General features: G+C 44.3%; 1 protein-coding gene across 1 annotated transcript in view; it reads left to right on the plus strand.

Moving 5' to 3' along the window:
• The window catches only part of rims2b (regulating synaptic membrane exocytosis 2b), a gene marked incomplete at its 5' end in the record, with an annotated part of 44,097 nt that overhangs the window by 11,676 nt on the left and 11,793 nt on the right, over nucleotides 1-20,628 (plus strand). The window contains 19 exons of the mRNA XM_079231967.1: nucleotides 280-399; nucleotides 492-591; nucleotides 757-880; nucleotides 3,181-3,227; nucleotides 6,404-6,492; nucleotides 6,593-6,628; nucleotides 9,369-9,499; nucleotides 12,082-12,253; nucleotides 12,446-12,584; nucleotides 12,734-12,757; nucleotides 13,686-13,754; nucleotides 13,913-14,039; nucleotides 14,362-14,469; nucleotides 16,226-16,276; nucleotides 16,475-16,543; nucleotides 16,656-16,715; nucleotides 17,158-17,267; nucleotides 17,777-18,385; nucleotides 18,754-18,795. Of these exons, the coding sequence (XP_079088093.1) occupies nucleotides 280-399; nucleotides 492-591; nucleotides 757-880; nucleotides 3,181-3,227; nucleotides 6,404-6,492; nucleotides 6,593-6,628; nucleotides 9,369-9,499; nucleotides 12,082-12,253; nucleotides 12,446-12,584; nucleotides 12,734-12,757; nucleotides 13,686-13,754; nucleotides 13,913-14,039; nucleotides 14,362-14,469; nucleotides 16,226-16,276; nucleotides 16,475-16,543; nucleotides 16,656-16,715; nucleotides 17,158-17,267; nucleotides 17,777-18,385; nucleotides 18,754-18,795 (2,227 nt within the window). The remainder of the gene's footprint in view (nucleotides 1-279; nucleotides 400-491; nucleotides 592-756; nucleotides 881-3,180; nucleotides 3,228-6,403; nucleotides 6,493-6,592; nucleotides 6,629-9,368; nucleotides 9,500-12,081; nucleotides 12,254-12,445; nucleotides 12,585-12,733; nucleotides 12,758-13,685; nucleotides 13,755-13,912; nucleotides 14,040-14,361; nucleotides 14,470-16,225; nucleotides 16,277-16,474; nucleotides 16,544-16,655; nucleotides 16,716-17,157; nucleotides 17,268-17,776; nucleotides 18,386-18,753; nucleotides 18,796-20,628) is intronic.

Genomic DNA, 20,628 nt, shown 5'->3' on the forward strand with positions numbered 1-20,628 from the left:
ATTCCATGAAATAATCGACCAGAATCATGATTGTCCTTCACTGACCTCTGCTCTTTCCTGCTGGATGGTTGCTAGGAGACATGGACGGGCAATGGTGGGATCAGCCTGCGCCTCTAGTGGTAGGACGTGGTATTTATTGTTTAGTGTTTATTATCCCTTATTTATTATTCAATGTTTATTATTTATTATTCAATGTTTATTATTTAATGTTTATTATCTCTTATTGATTTATTATTTAACGCTGTTGCTAAGTGACCCCTTGTATTTATTGTTCATCAGCAACCGTTCACATGGCAACCGTCCAAAGATGGAGAGCGTCTGATTGGTCGAATTCTCCTGAACAAGAGGATGAAGGACGGGACGCTTCATGCTGACGTTGCATCGCTGCTGGGACTCAAGGTTCTTCTTCTTCTTCTTCTTCTTCTTCTTCTTCTTCTTCTTCTTCTTCTTCTTCTTCTTCTTCTTCTTCTTCATGTCCTCTCATGTTTCAGGTGGTTGGTGGTAAGATGACGTCTTCTGGTCGTCTCTGTGCGTTCATCACGAAGGTGAAGAGAGGAAGTCTAGCGGATACAGTGGGACACCTGAGACCAGGTACACACACACACACACACACACACACACACACACACACACACACACACACACACACACACAGGAGGAGGGGGGGTTTAAAGGAGGAGGAGTTTTAAAGGAGGAGGAGTGTTAGAGGAGGACGAGTATTAGAGAATATGATCTGTTGGTTTTGTCTCTTCCCAGGTGATCAGGTTCTGGAGTGGAATGGTCGGCTTCTCCAGGGAGCCACATTTAATGAGGTTTACAATATTATCCTGGACTCCAAACCAGAGCCGCAGGTGGAGCTGCTGGTGTCCCGACCAACCAGGTAGTCAGAGGTCACGGGGTCAACGGTCCATGTCTCTGCAGTTCCTCTGCGATACCAGCCTAAGAGTGGTCCTGCATTATATTCACTCTGTACACATGACATCCTCTGACCTTTGACCTCATATCAGAACAGGGAAGGACAGTGACCAGAAGGACAATAGATGTCATGTGACCAGACGGACAATAGATGTCATGTGACTAGAAGTACAACATAACTAGTGATAATGATCTGGCTCCTCCTTGATCCCAGTAACCCAGTATCCCAGTAGCCCATTATCCCGGTAACCCAGTAATCCAGTAACCCAGTAACCCAGTATCCCAGTAACCCAGTAACCCAGTATCCCACTAACCCAGTAACCCAGTATCCCAGTAACCCAGTAACCCACTAACCCAGTAACCCAGTATCCCACTAACCCAGTAACCCAGTATTCCACTAACCCAGTATCCCAGTAACCCCAGAATCAGAATCAGAAACCGTTTATTGCCAGGAATGTTTACACAAACAAGGATTTTTGCTAGGCGGAAGGTGCATACAATAGACAAGACAAACAACAACCAACAGTCAACGACAACAACAGTGCAATGCTATTAAATCAATGATGGATGGACTGTGAGGTCTTGGTCCTGATGGACTGTGAGGTCTTGGTCCTGATGGACTGTGAGGTCTTGGTCCTGATGGACTGTGAGGTCTTGGTCCTGATGGAGTGTGAGGTCTTGGTCCTGATGGAGCGTGAGGTCTTGGTCCTGATGGACTGTGAGGTCTTGGTCCTGATGGAGCGTGAGGTCTTGGTCCTGATGGACTGTGAGGTCTTGGTCCTGATGGAGCATGAGGTCTTGGTCCTGATGGAGCGTGAGGTCTTGGTCCTGATGGACTGTGAGGTCTTGGTCCTGATGGAGTGTGAGGTCTTGGTCCTGATGGAATGTGAGGTCTTGGTCTTGATGGAGTGTGAGGTCTTGGTCCTGATGGAGCGTGAGGTCTTGGTCCTGATGGACTGTGAGGTCTTGGTCCTGATGGAGCGTGAGGTCTTGGTCCTGATGGAGCGTGAGGTCTTGGTCCTGATGGAGTGTGAGGTCTTGGTCCTGATGGACTGTGAGGTCTTGGTCCTGATGGAGCGTGAGGTCTTGGTCCTGATGGAGCGTGAGGTCTTGGTCATGATGGAGTGTGAGGTCTTGGTCATGATGGAGTGTGAGGTCTTGGTCCTGATGGACTGTGAGGTATTGGTCCTGATAGACTGTGAGGTCTTGGTCCTGATGGAGCGTGAGGTCTTGGTCCTGATGGACTGTGAGGTCTTGGTCCTGATGGACTGTGAGGTCTTGGTCCTGATGGAGCGTGAGGTCTTGGTCCTGATGGAGCGTGAGGTCTTGGTCATGATGGAGTGTGAGGTCTTGGTCCTGATGGACTGTGAGGTCTTGGTCCTGATGGACTGTGAGGTCTTGGTCCTAATGGAGCGTGAGGTCTTGGTCCTGATGGAGTGTGAGGTCTTGGTCCTGATGGACTGTGAGGTCTTGGTCCTGATGGAGTGTGAGGTCTTGGTCCTGATGGAATGTGAGGTCTTGGTCCTGATGGAGTGTGAGGTCTTGGTCCTGATGGAATGTGAGGTCTTGGTCCTGATGGAGCGTGAGGTCTTGGTCCTGATGGACTGTGAGGTCTTGGCTACGATCTTTCTAGCTCGCTTCAGAGTCCTGGAAGCGAACAAGTCCTGGAGGGAAGGCAGATTGCAGCCAATCACCCTGTAAGCCAGTATCCCAGTAACCCAGTATCCCAGTAACCCAGTAACCCTGTATCCCAGTAACCCAGTATCCCAGTAACCCACTAACCCAGTATCTCGGTAACCCCAGTAGCCCAGTATCCCAGTAACCCCAGTAGCCCAGTAACCCCAGTAACCCACTAACCCAGTATCCCAGTAACCCCAGTAGCCCAGTAACCCAATAACCCACTAACCCAGTATCCCAGTAACCCCCGTAGCCCAGTAACCCACTAACCCACTAACCCAGTATCCCAGTAACCCCAGTAGCCCAGTAACCCAGTAACCCAGTATTCCATAGTGAAACCCTAACCAGTGACTGGTGGTCCTCCTAAGTTCTTCAATGAAGATGAACTAAATCACACAACGCCAACATACTTGTATTGTTTTACATGGTCAAGATAATTCTACATCTTATATCATGTCATGTGTATGGAGCTGTGTGTTTGTTCCATTTAAATGGAATGTCATTATCCATGTGGGATTTGATCCACAGAGAACCTGAAATCCTGTTCTGTTTTTAATCGATTATTGTTTGTGTTTCTATTTTTTTCAGAGATACTTCCAGAGTGGAGGAAACCTCCCATGTCCAGTTGGACTCCAGTGAGTTTATTACTCAACATGATCACTACAAAACCACCACAAAAAGACACAAAACCACTACAAAGAGACACAAAACCACCACAAAGAGACATAAAACCACCAAAGCCACCACAAAGAGACACAAAACCACCACAAAGAGACACACAACCACCACAAAGAGACTCAAAACCACCACAAAGAGACATAAAACCACTCCAAAGATACACAAAACCACTACAAAGAGACACAAAACCACCACAAAAAGACACACAACCACCACAAAGAGACTCAAAACCACCACAAAGAGACATAAAACCACTCCAAAGAGACACAAAACCACTACAAAGAGACACAAAACCACCACAAAAAGACACACAACCACCACAAAGAGACACACAACCACCACAAAGAGACTCAAAACCACCACAAAGAGACATAAAACCACTCCAAAGATACATCAAACCACTCCAGAGACATATAACCACTACAAAGAGACACAACTACTACAAAGAGACACACCACTACAAAGAGACAGGAAACCACTACAAAGAAACAGGAAACCACTAGAAAGAGACACAACCACTACAAAGAAACACAACCACTACAAATAAACAGGAAACCACTACAAAGAGACACAACCACTACAAAGAGACAGGAAACCACTACGAAGAGACACAATCACTACAAAGAGACACAACCACTACGAAGAGACACAACCACTACAAAGAGACACAACCACTCCAAAGAGACACAACCACTATAAAGAGACAGGAAACCACTACAAAGAGACACAACCACTACAAAGAAACAGGAAACCACTACGAAGAGACAAAATCACTACAAAGAGACACAACCACTAAAAAGAGACACAACCACTACGAAGAGACACAACCACTACAAAGAGACACAACCACTACGAAGAAACAGGAAACCACTACAAAGAGACACAACCACTACAAAGAGACAGGAAACCACTACAAAGAAACAGGAAACCACTACGAAGAGACACAACCACTACAAAGAAACAGGAAACCACTACGAAGAGACACAATCACTACAAAGAGACACAACCACTAAAAAGAGACACAACCACTACGAAGAGACACAACCACTACAAAGAGACACAACCACTACGAAGAAACAGGAAACCACTACAAAGAGACACAACCACTACAAAGAAACACAACCACTACAAATAAACAGGAAACCACTACAAAGAGACACAACCACTACAAAGAGACAGGAAACCACTACGAAGAGACACAATCACTACAAAGAGACACAACCACTACGAAGAGACACAACCACTACAAAGAGACACAACCACTCCAAAGAGACACAACCACTATAAAGAGACAGGAAACCACTACAAAGAGACACAACCACTACAAAGAAACAGGAAACCACAACGAAGAGACACAATCACTACAAAGAGACACAACCACTAAAAAGAGACACAACCACTACGAAGAGACACAACCACTACAAAGAGACACAACCACTACGAAGAAACAGGAAACCACTACAAAGAGACACAACCACTACAAAGAGACAGGAAACCACTACAAAGAAACAGGAAACCACTACGAAGAGACACAACCACTACAAAGAAACAGGAAACCACTACGAAGAGACACAATCACTACAAAGAGACACAACCACTAAAAAGAGACACAACCACTACGAAGAGACACAACCACTACAAAGAGACACAACCACTACGAAGAAACAGGAAACCACTACAAAGAGACACAACCACTACAAAGAGACAGGAAACCACTACAAAGAGACACAACCACTACAAAGAAACAGAAAACCACTACAAAGAGACACAACCACTACAAAGAGACAGGAAACCACTACAAAGAGACACAACCACTACAAAGAGACACAATCACTACAAAGAGACACAACCACTACAAAGAGACACAACCACTACAAAGAGACAGGAAACCACTACGAAGAGACACAATCACTACAAAGAGACACAACCACTCCAAAGAGACACAACCACTACGAAGAGACACAATCACTACAAAGAGACACAACCACTCCAAAGAGACACAACCACTACGAAGAGACACAATCACTACAAAGAGACACAACCACTACAAAGAGACACAACCACTCCAAAGAGACACAACCACTATAAAGAGACAGGAAACCACTACAAAGAGACACAACCACTACAAAGAAACAGGAAACCACTACGAAGAGACACAACCACTACAAAGAAACAGGAAACCACTACGAAGAGACACAATCACTACAAAGAGACACAACCACTAAAAAGAGACACAACCACTACGAAGAGACACAATCACTACAAAGAGACACAACCACTACAAAGAGACAGGAAAGCACTACAAAGAGACACAACCACTACAAAGAAACAGGAAACCACTACGAAGAGACACAATCACTACAAAGAGACACAACCACTACGAAGAGACACAATCACTACAAAGAGACACAACCACTACAAAGAGACACAACCACTACAAAGAGACAGGAAACCACTACAAAGAGACACAACCACTACAAAGAAACAGGAAACCACTACGAAGAGACACAATCACTACAAAGAGACACAACCACTCCAAAGAGACACAACCACTATAAAGAGACAGGAAACCACTATGAAGAGACACAATCACTACAAAGAGACACAACCACTATAAAGAAACAGGAAACCACTACGAAGAGACACAACCACTACAAAGAAACAGGAAACCACTACGAAGAGACACAATCACTATAAAGAGACACAACCACTAAAAAGAGACACAACCACTACGAAGAGACACAACCACTACAAAGAGACAGGAAACCACTACAAAGAGACACAACCACTACAAAGAAACAGGAAACCACTACGAAGAGACACAACCACTACAAAGAGACACAATCACTACAAAGAGACAGGAAACCACTACAAAGAGACACAACCACTACAAATAGACAGGGAACCACTACGAAGAGACACAACCACTACAAAGAGACACAACCACTACAAAGAGACACAACCACTACAAAGAAACAGGAAACCACTACAAAGAGACACAACCACTACAAAGAGACAGAAAAAGACTAAAAATATATATGTAATAATGTAATATGTAATAGTGCACAAAACACAAGATATTAAAAAGGTTTAAATAAGAATACATGGTATCTTCTCAATGTTCTGTGTTCAGGTTCCAGTTCCTTCGACTCTCAGAAAGTTGGTCCGTCCATCTCCGTCATGTCTCCCGTGAGCCCCAGCGTTCTTGCCGGGCAGGTGTCTGTATGTTTACCCAGCATGAACTGCAACACCACACGGCACAGCCCACAGCCAATCAGCTCTCAGTTAACAGATGTTTCCTTTTAATGTGTGTATGTTTCAGGGTGGTATCAGGCGTCCTCTGGTTCCTAGAATTCAGGTAACTGTAGATTTAGAGTCAGACATCACTCAAACGTGTTATAGTGTTAAACAGTCAGCAGTAACCAGTAGTCTCGAAGCCAGTAACCAGTCCAGTAACCAGTAGTCTCGAGCCAGTAACCAGTCCAGTAACCAGTAGTCTTCGGCCAGTGACCAGTAGCCGCTAATCATTACATTTCATTTAGCTGACGCTTTTATCCAAATAAACTTACAATAAGTGCATTCAACCATGAGTACAAACTCAGAACAACAAGAAGGTACAATTTCTTCAAGAAAAAACAAACTTCAAAGTGCTTTCAGTAAGTGCCCTTTAAGTGCTGCTATTTTATTTATGTTTTAATTCAAGGTATAGTCAGAAAAGATGTGTTTTTAGTTTGCGGCGGAAGATGTAAAGACTTTCTGCTGTCCTGGTGTCAATGAGGAGCTAATTATACCATTGAGGAGCTAGTTCTACCATTGAGGAGCTCATTCCACCATTGAGGACCTCATTCCACCATTGAGGACCTCATTCCACCATTGAGGAGCTAGTTCTACCATTGAGGAGCTCATTCTACCATTGAGGAGCTCATTCTATCATTGAGGACCTCATTCTACCATTGAGGAGCTCATTCTATCATTGAGGAGCTCATTCCACCATTGAGGACCTCATTCTACCATTGAGGAGCTCATTCTATCATTGAGGAGCTCATTCCACCATTGAGGACCTCATTCTACCATTGAGGAGCTCATTCTATCATTGAGGAGCTCATTCCACCATTGAGGAGCTCATTCTATCATTGAGGAGCTCATTCCACCATTGAGGACCTCATTCTACCATTGAGGAGCTCATTCTATCATTGAGGAGCTCATTCCACCATTGAGGAGCTCATTCTATCATTGAGGAGCTCATTCCACCATTGAGGACCTCATTCTACCATTGAGGAGCTCATTACACCATTGAGGAGCTCATTACACCATTGAGGCGCTCATTCTACCATTGAGGAGCTCATTCCACCATTGAGGAGCTCATTCCACCATTGAGGAGCTCATTGTTTAGCTCGCACTGATGGAGCTACGAGCCGATTGGAAGATCAGTGAAAATTGATACAAAATACAAATTATCCTCGGAGGGTGTAACGTATGCAGAGATCCTGACCCAGGAAGAGGAGAGGGGGGGGTCACTCCGTCAACTTGTTCAGGACAGGGGAAGAAGATTTACATTTCGAAAGAACTGGAGTCTTTAGTTGTTTAGTTCCAGCTTACCAAATGTGCTTTTATTTCAGTTTTATACTTTTTTTTTTTTTTTCCTCTATAAATCACCAACATGTTCAATTCAGTGTCACACACAAAAGGTTAGCAGTGATTAGGGATCTTCTACATGTGTAGTCCCCATGTCAAGCTTGACCCTTTGTATGTAAAGGAAACTTGTAAATCAAGTTTTTATCCTCTTTCGGTAAAGGCGCTTGTCAGTCAAGCCTTACTTTTTTCAATCTCCTAAGAAAACTGGCAGATTTCCTGTCTAGACTCCAAGAGCCGAGGAAAATCTGAAGTCTTCTGATGTCAGAAGTGTCATCCAGTCTTTAAAGTTGGGAGTCTTGTCTCAATGTGATTTTTATCCTCTTTTGGTAAAGAAGTTTATTAAGTCCAGTTCTCCAAAGAACTGGTGGATTCCTTATCCAGACACAGATATCTGGGGAAGTCCGCAGTCTCCAGTCAGGAGAGCTGTTAAATACACACAGAAGCAGTCTGTTCCTCCTCTTCTTCATGTGTCAGGATGACATCATGCATCATACAGCCATACAGACTACAGGAAGTTTGTTACCGTATAGGTGATTATAGAAAAGCATATCCTCTTACACAGAATCGGTTACATAATACCCCTTCTAGTATTTTATGCAGGTTATGTTGTACACAAGTATACGTTTCGACTTTTCATTCACCCTACGATCATGCAACAAGGGCTTTGCAATCTGTACACATACAACATCCCTGTCCCAGGACCTCACATCGGATCAGAAAACAACTTTCACAGGGAAAAAGGAAGAAACCTTCAGGAGAGCAACAGAGCAGGATCCCTCTCCCCGGATGGACAGAAGCAATAGATGTCATGTGACCAGAATGAATAGCGTAGCAGAGTTACAGCACATTACATGAATATGACAGAAATTAATCATATAATGAGTAATAAACGCATGGACCACAATCCAGATAATCACGATCCATGAAGCAAAAGGAGGTAGAGAGGAGAGGCATCAGCAGGGCCACCATGGCAGGAGGTAGGAGGCAGGACCGGCTCCAGACACAGCCACAATCCATGGAAACTTGAGGCGAGGAAGCACAGAGGCTCCCGGGAAGAAGTAGAGTTAATAATGTTACAGGTTAAAGACCAGTCGAGCTAACGGCCAGGGCGAACATGGAGTTGTTGAAGGTAATGGTGAGGTCGTGGGTGGGAGAGCCTTTCCCTGGAAGGAAAAGTAGTTCAGTCTTGTCAGGGTTAATTTTCAGGTGGTGTGCGGATATCCACTGAGAGATGTCAGTCAGACAGGCAGAGATCCCTGCTGCTACCTGTGTTTCCGATTGGGGAAACAAGAGGATCAGTTGGGTGTCATCAGCATAGCTATGGTAGGAAAGGCCATGCGAGCGAATGACAGAGCCGAGAGAGTTGGTGTACAGAGAGAAGAGGAGGGGACTCAGGTCAGAGCCCTGAGGGACTACAGTTGTGACCCCAGTAGCTGTGTTGATTTGAAACCTGTGTATTCCAGGTGAAGCTGTGGTACGATAAAGTGGGCAATCAACTGATGGTCACAGTTCTCGGAGCCAAAGCACTTCCTGTCACAGACGACGGCCGACCCAGGAATCCCTACGTGAAGATCTACTTCCTTCCTGACAGAAGGTAGAACTAGAACCCATCAGTGGTCCAGGTCATCGGTCCCAAACCTTTTTTGTGCCACGGACCGGTTTCGTCGAAGACAATATTTTCACGGACCGGCCTTCACGGTATGGCCGATAAATATGACGTAATAAATATGACGTAATAAAATGATACGACCGGCATAAAGACCATAATAAAGTGCATAAAAATACAACTCACCATTACGCTGAATTAGTGGGAGCCCTGAGCTGAGCTTGTTTCTCTGCTACGAGCCGGTGTGATGAGAGACACCCGACAACCGACCTGTGTTCTTTATGTCCAGTCTACTCTGTAACTTAAACCTTTATGTCCAGTCTACTTCTTAACTTAAACCTTTAGTCCAGTCTACTCTGTAACTTAAACCTTTATGTCCAGTCTACTCCTTAACTTAAACCTTTAGTCCAGTCTACTCCTTAACTTAAACCTTTAGTCCAGTCTACTCTGTAACTTAAACCTTTATGTCCAGTCTACTCCTTAACTTAAACCTTTAGTCCAGTCTACTCTGTAACTTAAACCTTTAGTCCAGTATACTCTGTAACTTAAACCTTCTAGTCCAGTCTACTCCTTAACTTAAACCTTCTAGTCCAGTCTACTCCTTAACTTAAACCTTTAGTCCAGTCTACTCTGTAACTTTAACCTTTATGTCCAGTCTACTCCTTAACTTAAACCTTTAGTCCAGTCTACTCCGTAACTTAAACCTTTAGTCCAGTCTACTCCGTAATTTAAACCTTTAGTCCAGTCTACTCTGTAACTTAAACCTTTATGTCCAGTCTACTCCTTAACTTAAACCTTTAGTCCAGTCTACTCTGTAACTTAAACCTTTAGTCCAGTCTACTCCTTAACTTAAACCTTTCATCCAGTCTACTCTGTAACTTAAACCTTTATGTCCAGTCTACTCCTTACCTTAAACCTTTAGTCCAGTCTACTCTGTAACTTAAACCATTAGTCCAGTCTACTCCGTAACTTAAATCTTTATGTCCAGTCTACTCCATAACTTAAACCTTTATATCCAGTCTACTCCTTAATTTTAACCTTTAGTCCAGTCTATATTTCTTAACTTAAACCTTGAGTCCAGTCTACTCCGTAACTTAAACCTTGAGTCCAGTCTACTCCGTAACTTAAACCTTTAGTCCAGTCTATTCCTTAATTTAAACCTTTAGTCCAGTCTACTCCGTAACTTAAACCTTTAGTCCAGTCTACTCCTTAATTTTAACCTTTAGTCCAGTCTATATTTCTTAATTTAAACCTTTAGTCCAGTCTACTCCGTAACTTAAACCTTTAGTCCAGTCTACTCCTTAACTTAAACCTTGAGTCCAGTCTACTCCGTAACTTAAACCTTGAGTCCAGTCTACTCCGTAGCTTAAACCTTTAGTCCAGTCTATTCCTTAATTTAAACCTTTAGTCCAGTCTACTCCGTAACTTAAACCTTTAGTCCAGTCTGTTCCTTAATTTAAACCTTTAGTCCAGTCTACTCCTTAACTCAAACCTTTAGCCCAGTCTACTCCGTAACTTAAACCTTTATGTCCAGTCTATTCCTTCATTTAAACCTTTAGTCCAGTCTACTCCTTAACTTAAACCTTTAGCCCAGTCTACTCCGTAACTTAAACCTTTATGTCCAGTCTACTCCGTAACTTAAACCTTTAGTCCAGTCTACTCCTTAACTTAAACCTTTAGCCCAGTCTACTCCGTAACTTAAACCTTTATGTCCAGTCTACTCCGTAACTTAAACCCACTTCACAAAGACAGGATGTTGGAAATGGAAGCAGGGTTTCAGAGCTTTTTTGGCAATCTCAGGATATTCTGCCTTGATTTTAATCCAGAACACCGAGTTGAAACAGACTTAAGTTTCGTTTTTGGGGTAACGTATCACGTAAGGTTCCATCTGCGTCTGGGGTTACGCACAGATGGATGTATATCATTTTTCAAAATAAAACATTTTTCCGATCATGATTTTATTTTATTTTTTTCCTTCATTATTTCTCTGCGGCCCAATACCAAGGGACCCACAGACCGGTCCTGGGCCACGGCCTGGTGGTTGGGGACCGCTAGTCTAGGTGACGATTAGAACATTCTTCAATACTAAATGACTAATTATATTTAAAATACATAATACATCCACACAACCTTTTGAAAGGTAAAAGGTAGAAGTGTACTTGTAGAGATCTTTGCTAGTCTTTCGGCCAATCAAAGCTTTTTGACACCCATTCATGGACTGATGGGAGGGGCTACCACGGTCATGTGATCAATAAGTCGTGTGCTGGTGGTTCTGATGAGTCTCTTCTGCAGCGTGATCATGTGATCCTGTGGTCATGTGATCCTGTGATCATGTGGTCATGTGATCCTGTGGTTATGTGATACTGTGATCATGTGGTCGTGTGATCCCGTGATCATGTCATCATGTGGTGTCATCATGATTGATATGCTGAACATCGCTGACTTTGTTCAGGACATTAAAAGGTAGATATTGGTCCAGATCTCCTGATCCTTGTGGTTCTGTGGTAGAACCTGCAGAACCTCCTGCTTGGTTCTCTGTAACCAGTGAGGACCGTCTGCTCTCCTTGCAGTAATAAGAGCAAGCGCAGAACAAAGACGGTGAAGAAGTCGGTGGAACCTCGGTGGAACCAGACCTTCATGTACTCTCCGGTCCACCGGCAGGAGGTCAGAGACCGGATGTTAGAGCTGACGGTCTGGGATCAGGCCGGAGCCCGGGAGGAGGAGAGCCAGTTCCTGGGAGAGGTCAGAGGACACAGAGAACATAGAACCCATAGAACCCGTTCCACCTGTCTCATAAGTAACAGTGTCCTATGTTTTAGCATCTGTATTCTTTCTACATCTAACAGCTACATCTCTCTCTATCTCTCTATCTCTCGCTCTCTCTCTCTCTCTCTCTCTCTCTCTCTCTCTCTCTCTCTCTCTCTCTCTCTCCAGGTCCTGATAGAGCTGGACTCTGCTCTGTTGGACGATCAGCCTCATTGGTACAAACTGCAGCTCCATGATGTTTCCTCCCCCAACCTGCAGAGGAGAGGACTGCAGCCGGGAGACGCTGCACCCAGCAGGAGGCTGCAGAGTGAGACACACACACACACACACAGACACACACACGCACACACACACACACACACACACATACTCTCACACACACACCTGTGGTTTGTCATCAGTTCGTCGCCTTTCTTCTGTTGTTGATGTTGTTTTTTCTTCCATGATGCTTTGCAGACAAAGGTCTTTACTATAACTCAGGTAATTATAGTGTGTGTGTGTGTGTGTGTGTGTGTGTGTGTGTGTGTGTGTGTGTGTGTGTGTGTGTGTGTGTGCCGAGCTAATACTGATTATTTACCTTTCCTTCATGTGTTTCTTCAGTGTTCAGTTTGAGCAAGAAATATACGAGTCCTCAAAAAGATCCAGGTGAACCCAGGTGTTCAAGACCACCCCAGTGCTCTTTGAAAGTCTGATGGGATTTCTGGTTCTTGATAAGGGCTCCAGTATTCCTTGTGGTTCCATTGGTTCTTGTCCTTGTCTAAGTGCTCGAGAATCCTCAAGACTGTTCTTGGTTTCTTCAAGGGGTTTTCAGTTGTTGTGTAGTTTTCAAGAGGGTCACACAGGGCTTTGAGAATATTCCAGCTGTACATGAGGGAGTTCTGAATGTCCTTCATAGTCTCATAGGTCCGTCTGGAAATCTTTGAGGTTTGTTGAAATGCTTCATGTTGTCACAAGGTTCTGCGGTTTCTGGCAATCCTCAAGGGTTGCAATTGTCTTTCACTTTTCGTCAGGGGACTGTTAAGGGCCGGTGGGATTTCAAGGTTATTTAAGAAGGCCTCAGTGGTCCTTCATATGGATTCCAGAAATCCTTGTAGTCGTTCTGTTGGTTCCTGGTGGTTCCTAAGTTTTTATATCTAAAAGACTTCAAGAAGGTTTCAGGATCCTCTCAGTGGTTTTACAAATCTATTAGAAACCCTTGTGGGGGTTCTGGAGATACTTTATTGCCAAACAGTTCTCCAGAAAGTTCTAAAAAGATTCTGTTGTTAAGGGGGTTCAGGAGTCCTTGAGGAGTTTCACAGGAGTTGTTTCTGATCTCCCTGAATGGGGTCTAAGTGTCAGACTAGTTGACCCCCGTGTGGAGGACTATGAGGAGCGTCTTACATACTTTAACACTCCTCTCTCTCTGCAGGGTCTCAGAGGATCAGTGACAGTGAGTTTTCAGATTACGACTGTGAAGACGGCATCGGGGTGATATCAGGTAAACGTCATGTCCTATCATGCACTGCAACACCTGCGGCTCAGAATTAAAGACCAAAGATGTCAAAGTGAAATTGATTCATACATCTTGGTGAAAGAGCGAATAGACAGTCTGTCAGGGTCGATGGTTCAACCCCAGCTCTGTTGGTCTGTGTCCAGACTACAGATTGAATGGACGGGACTCCGCCCTCTCAGTGACAGAGCCGGAGATGTCGTCCAATCACCTCTCTCGATCCGATGTGGTTAGGATAAGATCACGTTCGCCGAGCCAACCGCCTCCTCTCAGGTAACCAGCTGTGTGTATCAACCAATTAGAGGCTGAGCCTCCTGAAAGGCCTCACCTTAATGTCACTCCACTCACTTTCACTTTCTCCTCATCCCTCACCCTCTGACCATCACCACCCTCACTCCTGACCTCTGACTCTTTGACCTCCAACACCTTCACCACCTGCCATCTGGCCCTCTGACTTTCATCACCCTCACCCTCTGACTTCCAACACCTCCACCCACTGACCCCTGACCTTCACCACCCTCACTCCTGTCCTCTGATCGCCTTTCTTCTGAACTCTGACCCCCTGACCTCTGATACCCTGAACTCTGGTGGCCAGCGGTACCCCTCTGTACCCGTTGTACCGTGAGGACGCTGTTCGGTTGCTGCGAGGCTCCAAACTGAGCCGAGCATATTCTGATGCCGGCCAGTACAGCAGCCTAGAAAGGTAACTATGGCAAGCACCTGGGTCACCTGGACACTGACCAATCAGCTAACAGCCTTCTAACCAGCCAATCAGCTTACAGTCTGCTAACTAGCCAATCAGCTAACAGTCTTCAAATCAGCCAATCAGCTGACAGTCTTCAAACCAGCCAATCAGCTTACAGTCTGCTAACCAGCCAATCAGTTTACAGTCTTCAAACCAATTTGGGGTTCTGTGTGTTGCCCAATGAAAGCAACATGGACTAGAGGAGCTGGGGATTGATCCGCCGATCTTCTGATTGAGGGACGACCCGCTCAAATTTCTGAACCACAGGTGCCAGAATAGTCTGGTAGTACAGGAAATACTGTATTCATGGGTCACCAATAGTCTAGTAGTACAGGAAATACTGTATTCATGGTCATCAATAGTCTGGTAGTACGGGAACTACTGTATTCATGGTCATCAGTAGTTTGGTAGTACAGGAAATACTGTATTCATGGTCATCAAACGTTTGGTAGTACAGGAACTACTGTATTCATGGTCATCAACAGTCTGGTAGTACAGGAAATACTGTATTCATGGTCATCAACAGTTTGGTAGTACAGGAAATACTGTATTCATGGTCATCAACAGTCTGGTAGTACAGGAACTACTGTATTCATGGTCATCAGTAGTTTGGTAGTACAGGAACTACTGTATTCATGGTCATCAGTAGTTTGGTAGTACAGGAACTACTGTATTTATAGTCATCAGTAGTTAAAATACTATCATTCTACTACTATTATCAGTAGGAAATACTGTATTCATGTTCATCAATAGTCTAGTAGTACTAGTACGGGAACACCTTTATGATACTGCTGGACCAGTAAAACAAATACTGTTTGTCATACTAGTTGTAGTACTGGTTTAAATACTGGTTATAGTACTCGTTGGAATACTGGTTATACTGCTGGTTCAAATACTGGTTTGAATACTGGTTGTAGTACTGGTTTACATACTGGTTGTAGTACTGGTTTGAATACTGGTTATAGTACTGGTTTACATACTGGTTGTCATACTGGTTTTAATAATGGTTATAGTACTGGTTTACATACTGGTTGTCATACTGATTTTAATAATGGTTATAGTACTGGTTTACATACTGGTTTTAATAATGGTTATAGTACTGGTTAGTAGATTAGATTAAATTAGATTTTTTTTTTTAGTCCCGCACAAGAGACATAGTAAAAAATCAAAACAAGTAATATGAATAATAAATGGTAGAAAACATTCAAATCTACAATACTGAAGAATACAATATAACTATAATTATGAACAGTGTATTAATATTAGCCTGACAGCAGCGGGAAGGAAGGACTTTCGATACCTTTCCCTCAGACACCGGGGATGAATCAGCCGGTGGCTGAAGGAGCTGCCAGAGTGTCCTGCATGGGGTGGGAGGTGTGGTTCATCAAGGATGATAGCTTAGCATCATCCTCCTGTCCCCCACCACCTCCACCGTATAGTACTGGTTTAAATACTGGTTATAGTACTGATTTAAATACTGGTTATAGTACTTGTTTAAATACTGGTTTAAATACTGATTATAGTACTGGTTTAAATACTGTTTGTACTTCTGGCTTTAGTAATGTTTGGAATATTGGTTTTAGTATTTTTTTACTACTGGTTTATTTAGCACCAGTTATACTACTGGTTTTACATGATATAGAACAGGTAATAGTTTGTTTGGTTGTAGTATAGTTTGTAGTACTGGTTTGACTGGTTGTCTCCGTATATTCAGGAGATCTCTGAGGAGAGCGTCCGTTGCAGCCTCACTCGATTTTGACGACAGGTACTATAACTGTAGTAGGAATACTCACAGTAGTAGTACTTACATACATTATATATATATATATATATATATATATATATATATATATATATATATATATATATACATATATATATACTTATATATAGTATTAGTAGTTAAAATAGATACAGGATGAAAGTCATCACATTTTCATGTACATGTTTTTCTGAGCGTTAGATATTTAAACAGCCCAAACCAAACTCTCTGGACAAAACATGTGATGAATGGGAGCTGTGAGGAATACAGGTGAGAACCTTTATTCAGGTGTGTCCCTCTGAAGGACACACCTGTAGAGACCAGTAGGACCCACCTGAAGGTGCAGGTGGGTTTGGAGTTCTGATGTATTTCTGTTCTTCAGTCAGGACTTCATTCCTGACTTCCCCTATGAACCCGACGCCTACGATGAGGAAGCACTCAGGTAAACAGGCGGATAGTGGACAGGTGTGGAAGTAGAGGATGTTAGCATAGTGGACAAGTGTAGAAGTGAAGGATGTTAGCATAGTGGACAGGTGTAGATGTAGAGGACGTTAGCATAGTGGACAGGTGTAGATGTAGAGGATGTTAGCATAGTGGACAGGTGTAGAAGTAGAGGATGTTAGCATAGTGGACAGGTGTAGATGTAGAGGACGTTAGCATAGTGGACAGGTATAGATGTAGAGGATGTTAGCATAGTGGACATGTGTAGAAGTAGAGGATGTTAGCATAGTGGACAGGTGTAGAAGTAGAGGATGTTAGCATAGTGGACATGTGTAGAAGTAGAGGATGTTAGCATAGTGGACAGGTGTAGAAGTAGAGGATGTTAGCATTGTGGACAGATTAGTAGGACAGTAATTTGAGTCCCGTGGGTTTTCTTTCAACAGGGCAAACCCACAAGGTGGATCGAGCCAGACGAGTCCGTCAGGAACGCCGGTCTTCAGCCACCGAGTGCGCCAGCTGCCTGTTATCCCGCCTAAAGGAGCTCCAGACAGAGGTACGTGTGCTCGATACCTTTCAGGAAGTCTCTGAACCGCTCAGCTGTCGGTCTAACCATGATGTAGCAACGGGTACTCGTATCTGGGTACTTCCTGTTCGCCGGTCCTTGTTTACAGTTAATGGGTTCCAGTGATTAGCAACTTGAGATGTGAGAATGGAGTTAGAGTTGAGAGCCGACGTTTCAGAAGCAGCAAGATGAAACATTACTGAAATGAAAAGCTAAATCATCGTTCGTTGTTCCTCCTCTACTGTCACATGAGGAATCTGTTTGTCAGGCGACCCCTCCAACCGACCAGCAGGGTCACAGTGTAATTATATGAACACAGAGTCCCGGCCTCAGCTCAGCTCTTCGAAACGGGGTTTGCGAAGTAGAAGTAGAAATTTAGCCATGTGATTGGTTGGCTGTAGAAAGAGGTCATTTGATCATTCTTTGTCTCATGGTTTGTCTGTCATTCATCTGCCTGAACATCTTTTTTCTTTTCTCTAATCTCTTTTTCTGTCCATCAGTATTGACCACACTCACCACAGGATCACCAATTGGAACTGTTGCCCATCCCATTCCATATACTCAGGCCCCTCCCCCTGGCCATAAACAAGCTCCACCTTCTATCAATCACCCACCACCCCTGATACGAATACAAGCCCCACATTCTCCAGGAACCGCTCACCCCCACACACCAGCGTCAGTCCCGCCCCCAGCTCCGGGACCTCCACCTGTACCTGCTTCTACTCCAACACCTGTTCCAGCTCCGCCCCCAGCTGCGGTACCAGTCCAAGCCCCGCCACCAGCTCCTGTACCTCTACCTGTACTTGTTTCAACTCCAACATCTGTTCCAGCCCCGCCCCCTACCCTTGCACCTGTTCAAGCCCCGCCCCCAGCTCCTGGACCTCTACCTGTACCTGCTTTGACTCCAACACCTGTTCCAGCCGCGCCCCCTGCTCTTGCACCTGTCCAAGCCCCGCCCCCAGCTTCTGGACCTCTACCTGTACCTGCTTCGACTCCAACACCTGTTCCAGCCCCGCTCCCCTCCGATGCCCCTCCTGTGGTCCAATCACTGCCACCGCCTAACCCTCCCCCTCCCCCTGCCCCCTCACCTGCCCCTCCACAGACTCCAGGTGTGTACTTCACAGTTTTGATGTGTGTAAACCCGTCTGTCGAGTCAGTCTAGACCAGTAGAACCAGTAGCTGTGTCAGACATTAAATATTAATTCATTCATTGGTTCATTCATTCATTGATTAATTGCTCCAGTCGTTCTCTTATTCATTCATTCATAAATGCATGCATTCATTGGTTCATACATGCATTGGTTCAATCCTTCGTTCATTGGTTAATTCATGATCTCATTAATTCATTAATTATCTCATTCATTCATTCTCTCATCCTCTCATTCATTCATTCTCATACAATCATTCATTCGTTAGTTCCTGTGTTTGTCTTTGTTTCATCATGCTGATCCCATCACATCCCACCTGTCCGTATCAGAGCCCGACCGACGGCCAACGACTCCTGGAGGGACCAGAAAAGGTTAGAATCTCAGGTGGATCTGATCAGGTGTTGTAGTCCCAGTGTGTGTGTAGAGATGCTGGCTTAACTGGCTTAACTGGTTTGATATCAGAAAGTTGACTTAGTGAGTAGTTTGACCAATTGTCTTTCTCTTTACCATGATGCAGAGGTCACATGGGAGGACCAGCAGAACAAAACAGCCAATGGTATGCCACCACATGTTAGCCCCCACCTTCAAGCAGGTAGCATCTCCCCTGTAGTCATGTGACACATTAGTCACCTGAGTGTGTGACAAGATGGTGATCAGAGGGAGTGGAGGAATGAGTTATCCATTTATCCTCGTTGGGTTAATTCATCCTCTTTTCATCCACCATCTTGGCATTGTATTATAAACACCATGATGGAAATATGAAGAATGATAACAACAATAACTGCACTGACTTCAAAAACTGTTGGCTTCCTGATTCTCATCACCAGGCACTTACCTCGATGCACCTTTACGTTCAATTCAATTCAATTCAATGATACGCCAGTCAGCAGCTGACATTGAAAAGAAGGTAGAGCCTTCCATTCCTCGGCTGAGCTGCAACGTTAGCTCAGTGTGCTACGTGAGTTAGCTCAGTGGAACTACCCAAGCTAGCTCAATGTGTTACGCAAGCTATCTCAGTGTGCTACGTGAGCTAGCTCAGTGGAGCTCAGTGTTTCCCCTAGGTTTGCAGCTTGGGGGAGGGGTCTCATGGAAATCGGCTTTTGGCAAGACGCCAAGAATCAACGAGTCGCAAATGCTCAAGCGTAACCTGTTAACGGCGTATGTAAACATTTACCCAAAAGTATTATTATTAATGACTTAGTTTTATGTCCGTGTACTTTTAACTTTTGTAATATGTGATGTTCTCAATAATGTTCTTGAAATAAAAAGTATTTCCTCTTGCGCCCCACCTGTAATAGGCCCCAGTTTGAGAAATGCTGACTTAAAGGAAAAGAAAGAAAGAGGGTCTCTTTGCAGTCTATCAAGAGGATCTCCTTGCAGTCTATCAAGAGGATCTCCTTGCAGTCTATCAAGAGGATCTCTTTGCAGCCTATAAAGAGGGTCTCCTTGCAGCCTATCAAGAGGGTCTCCTTGCAGCCTATAAAGAGGGTCTCCTTGCAGCCTATAAAGAGGGTCTCCTTGCAGCCTATAAAGAGGGTCTCCTTGCAGCCTATCAAGAGGGTCTCCTTGCAGTCTATAAAGAGGGTCTCCTTGCAGCCTATAAAGAGGGTCTCCTTGCAGCCTATCAAGAGGGTCTCCTTGCAGCCTATCAAGAGGGTCTCCTTGCAGCCTATAAAGAGGGTCTCCTTGCAGCCTATAAAGAGGGTCTCCTTGCAGCCTATCAAGAGGGTCTCCTTGCAGCCTATAAAGAGGGTCTCCTTGCAGCCTATAAAGAGGGTCTCCTTGCAGCCTATCAAGAGGGTCTCCTTGCAGTCTATCAAGAGGGTCTCCTTGCAGTCTATAAAGAGGGTCTCCTTGCAGTCTATAAAGAGGGTCTCCTTGCAGCCTATCAAGAGGGTCTCCTTGCAGTCTATAAAGAGGGTCTCCTTGCAGCCTATAAAGAGGGTCTCCTTGCAGCCTATCAAGAGGGTCTCCTTGCAGCCTATAAAGAGGGTCTCCTTGCAGCCTATAAAGAGGGTCTCCTTGCAGCCTATCAAGAGGGTCTCCGTGCAGCCTGTCAAAAGGGTCTCCGTGCAGCCTGTCAAGAGGGTCTCATTGCAGCCTGTAAAGAGGGTCTGCATAGAAGTGAAAGGATGTATTATGTTTATTATGTGACCAAAGGAAAGCATTTAAAATGTAAAAATAGTTGGAATCAAACCCTGAGA

Source organism: Taurulus bubalis (genome assembly GCF_910589615.1).
Source record: "Taurulus bubalis genome assembly, chromosome: 16".
Taxonomy (NCBI): domain Eukaryota; kingdom Metazoa; phylum Chordata; class Actinopteri; order Perciformes; family Cottidae; genus Taurulus; species Taurulus bubalis.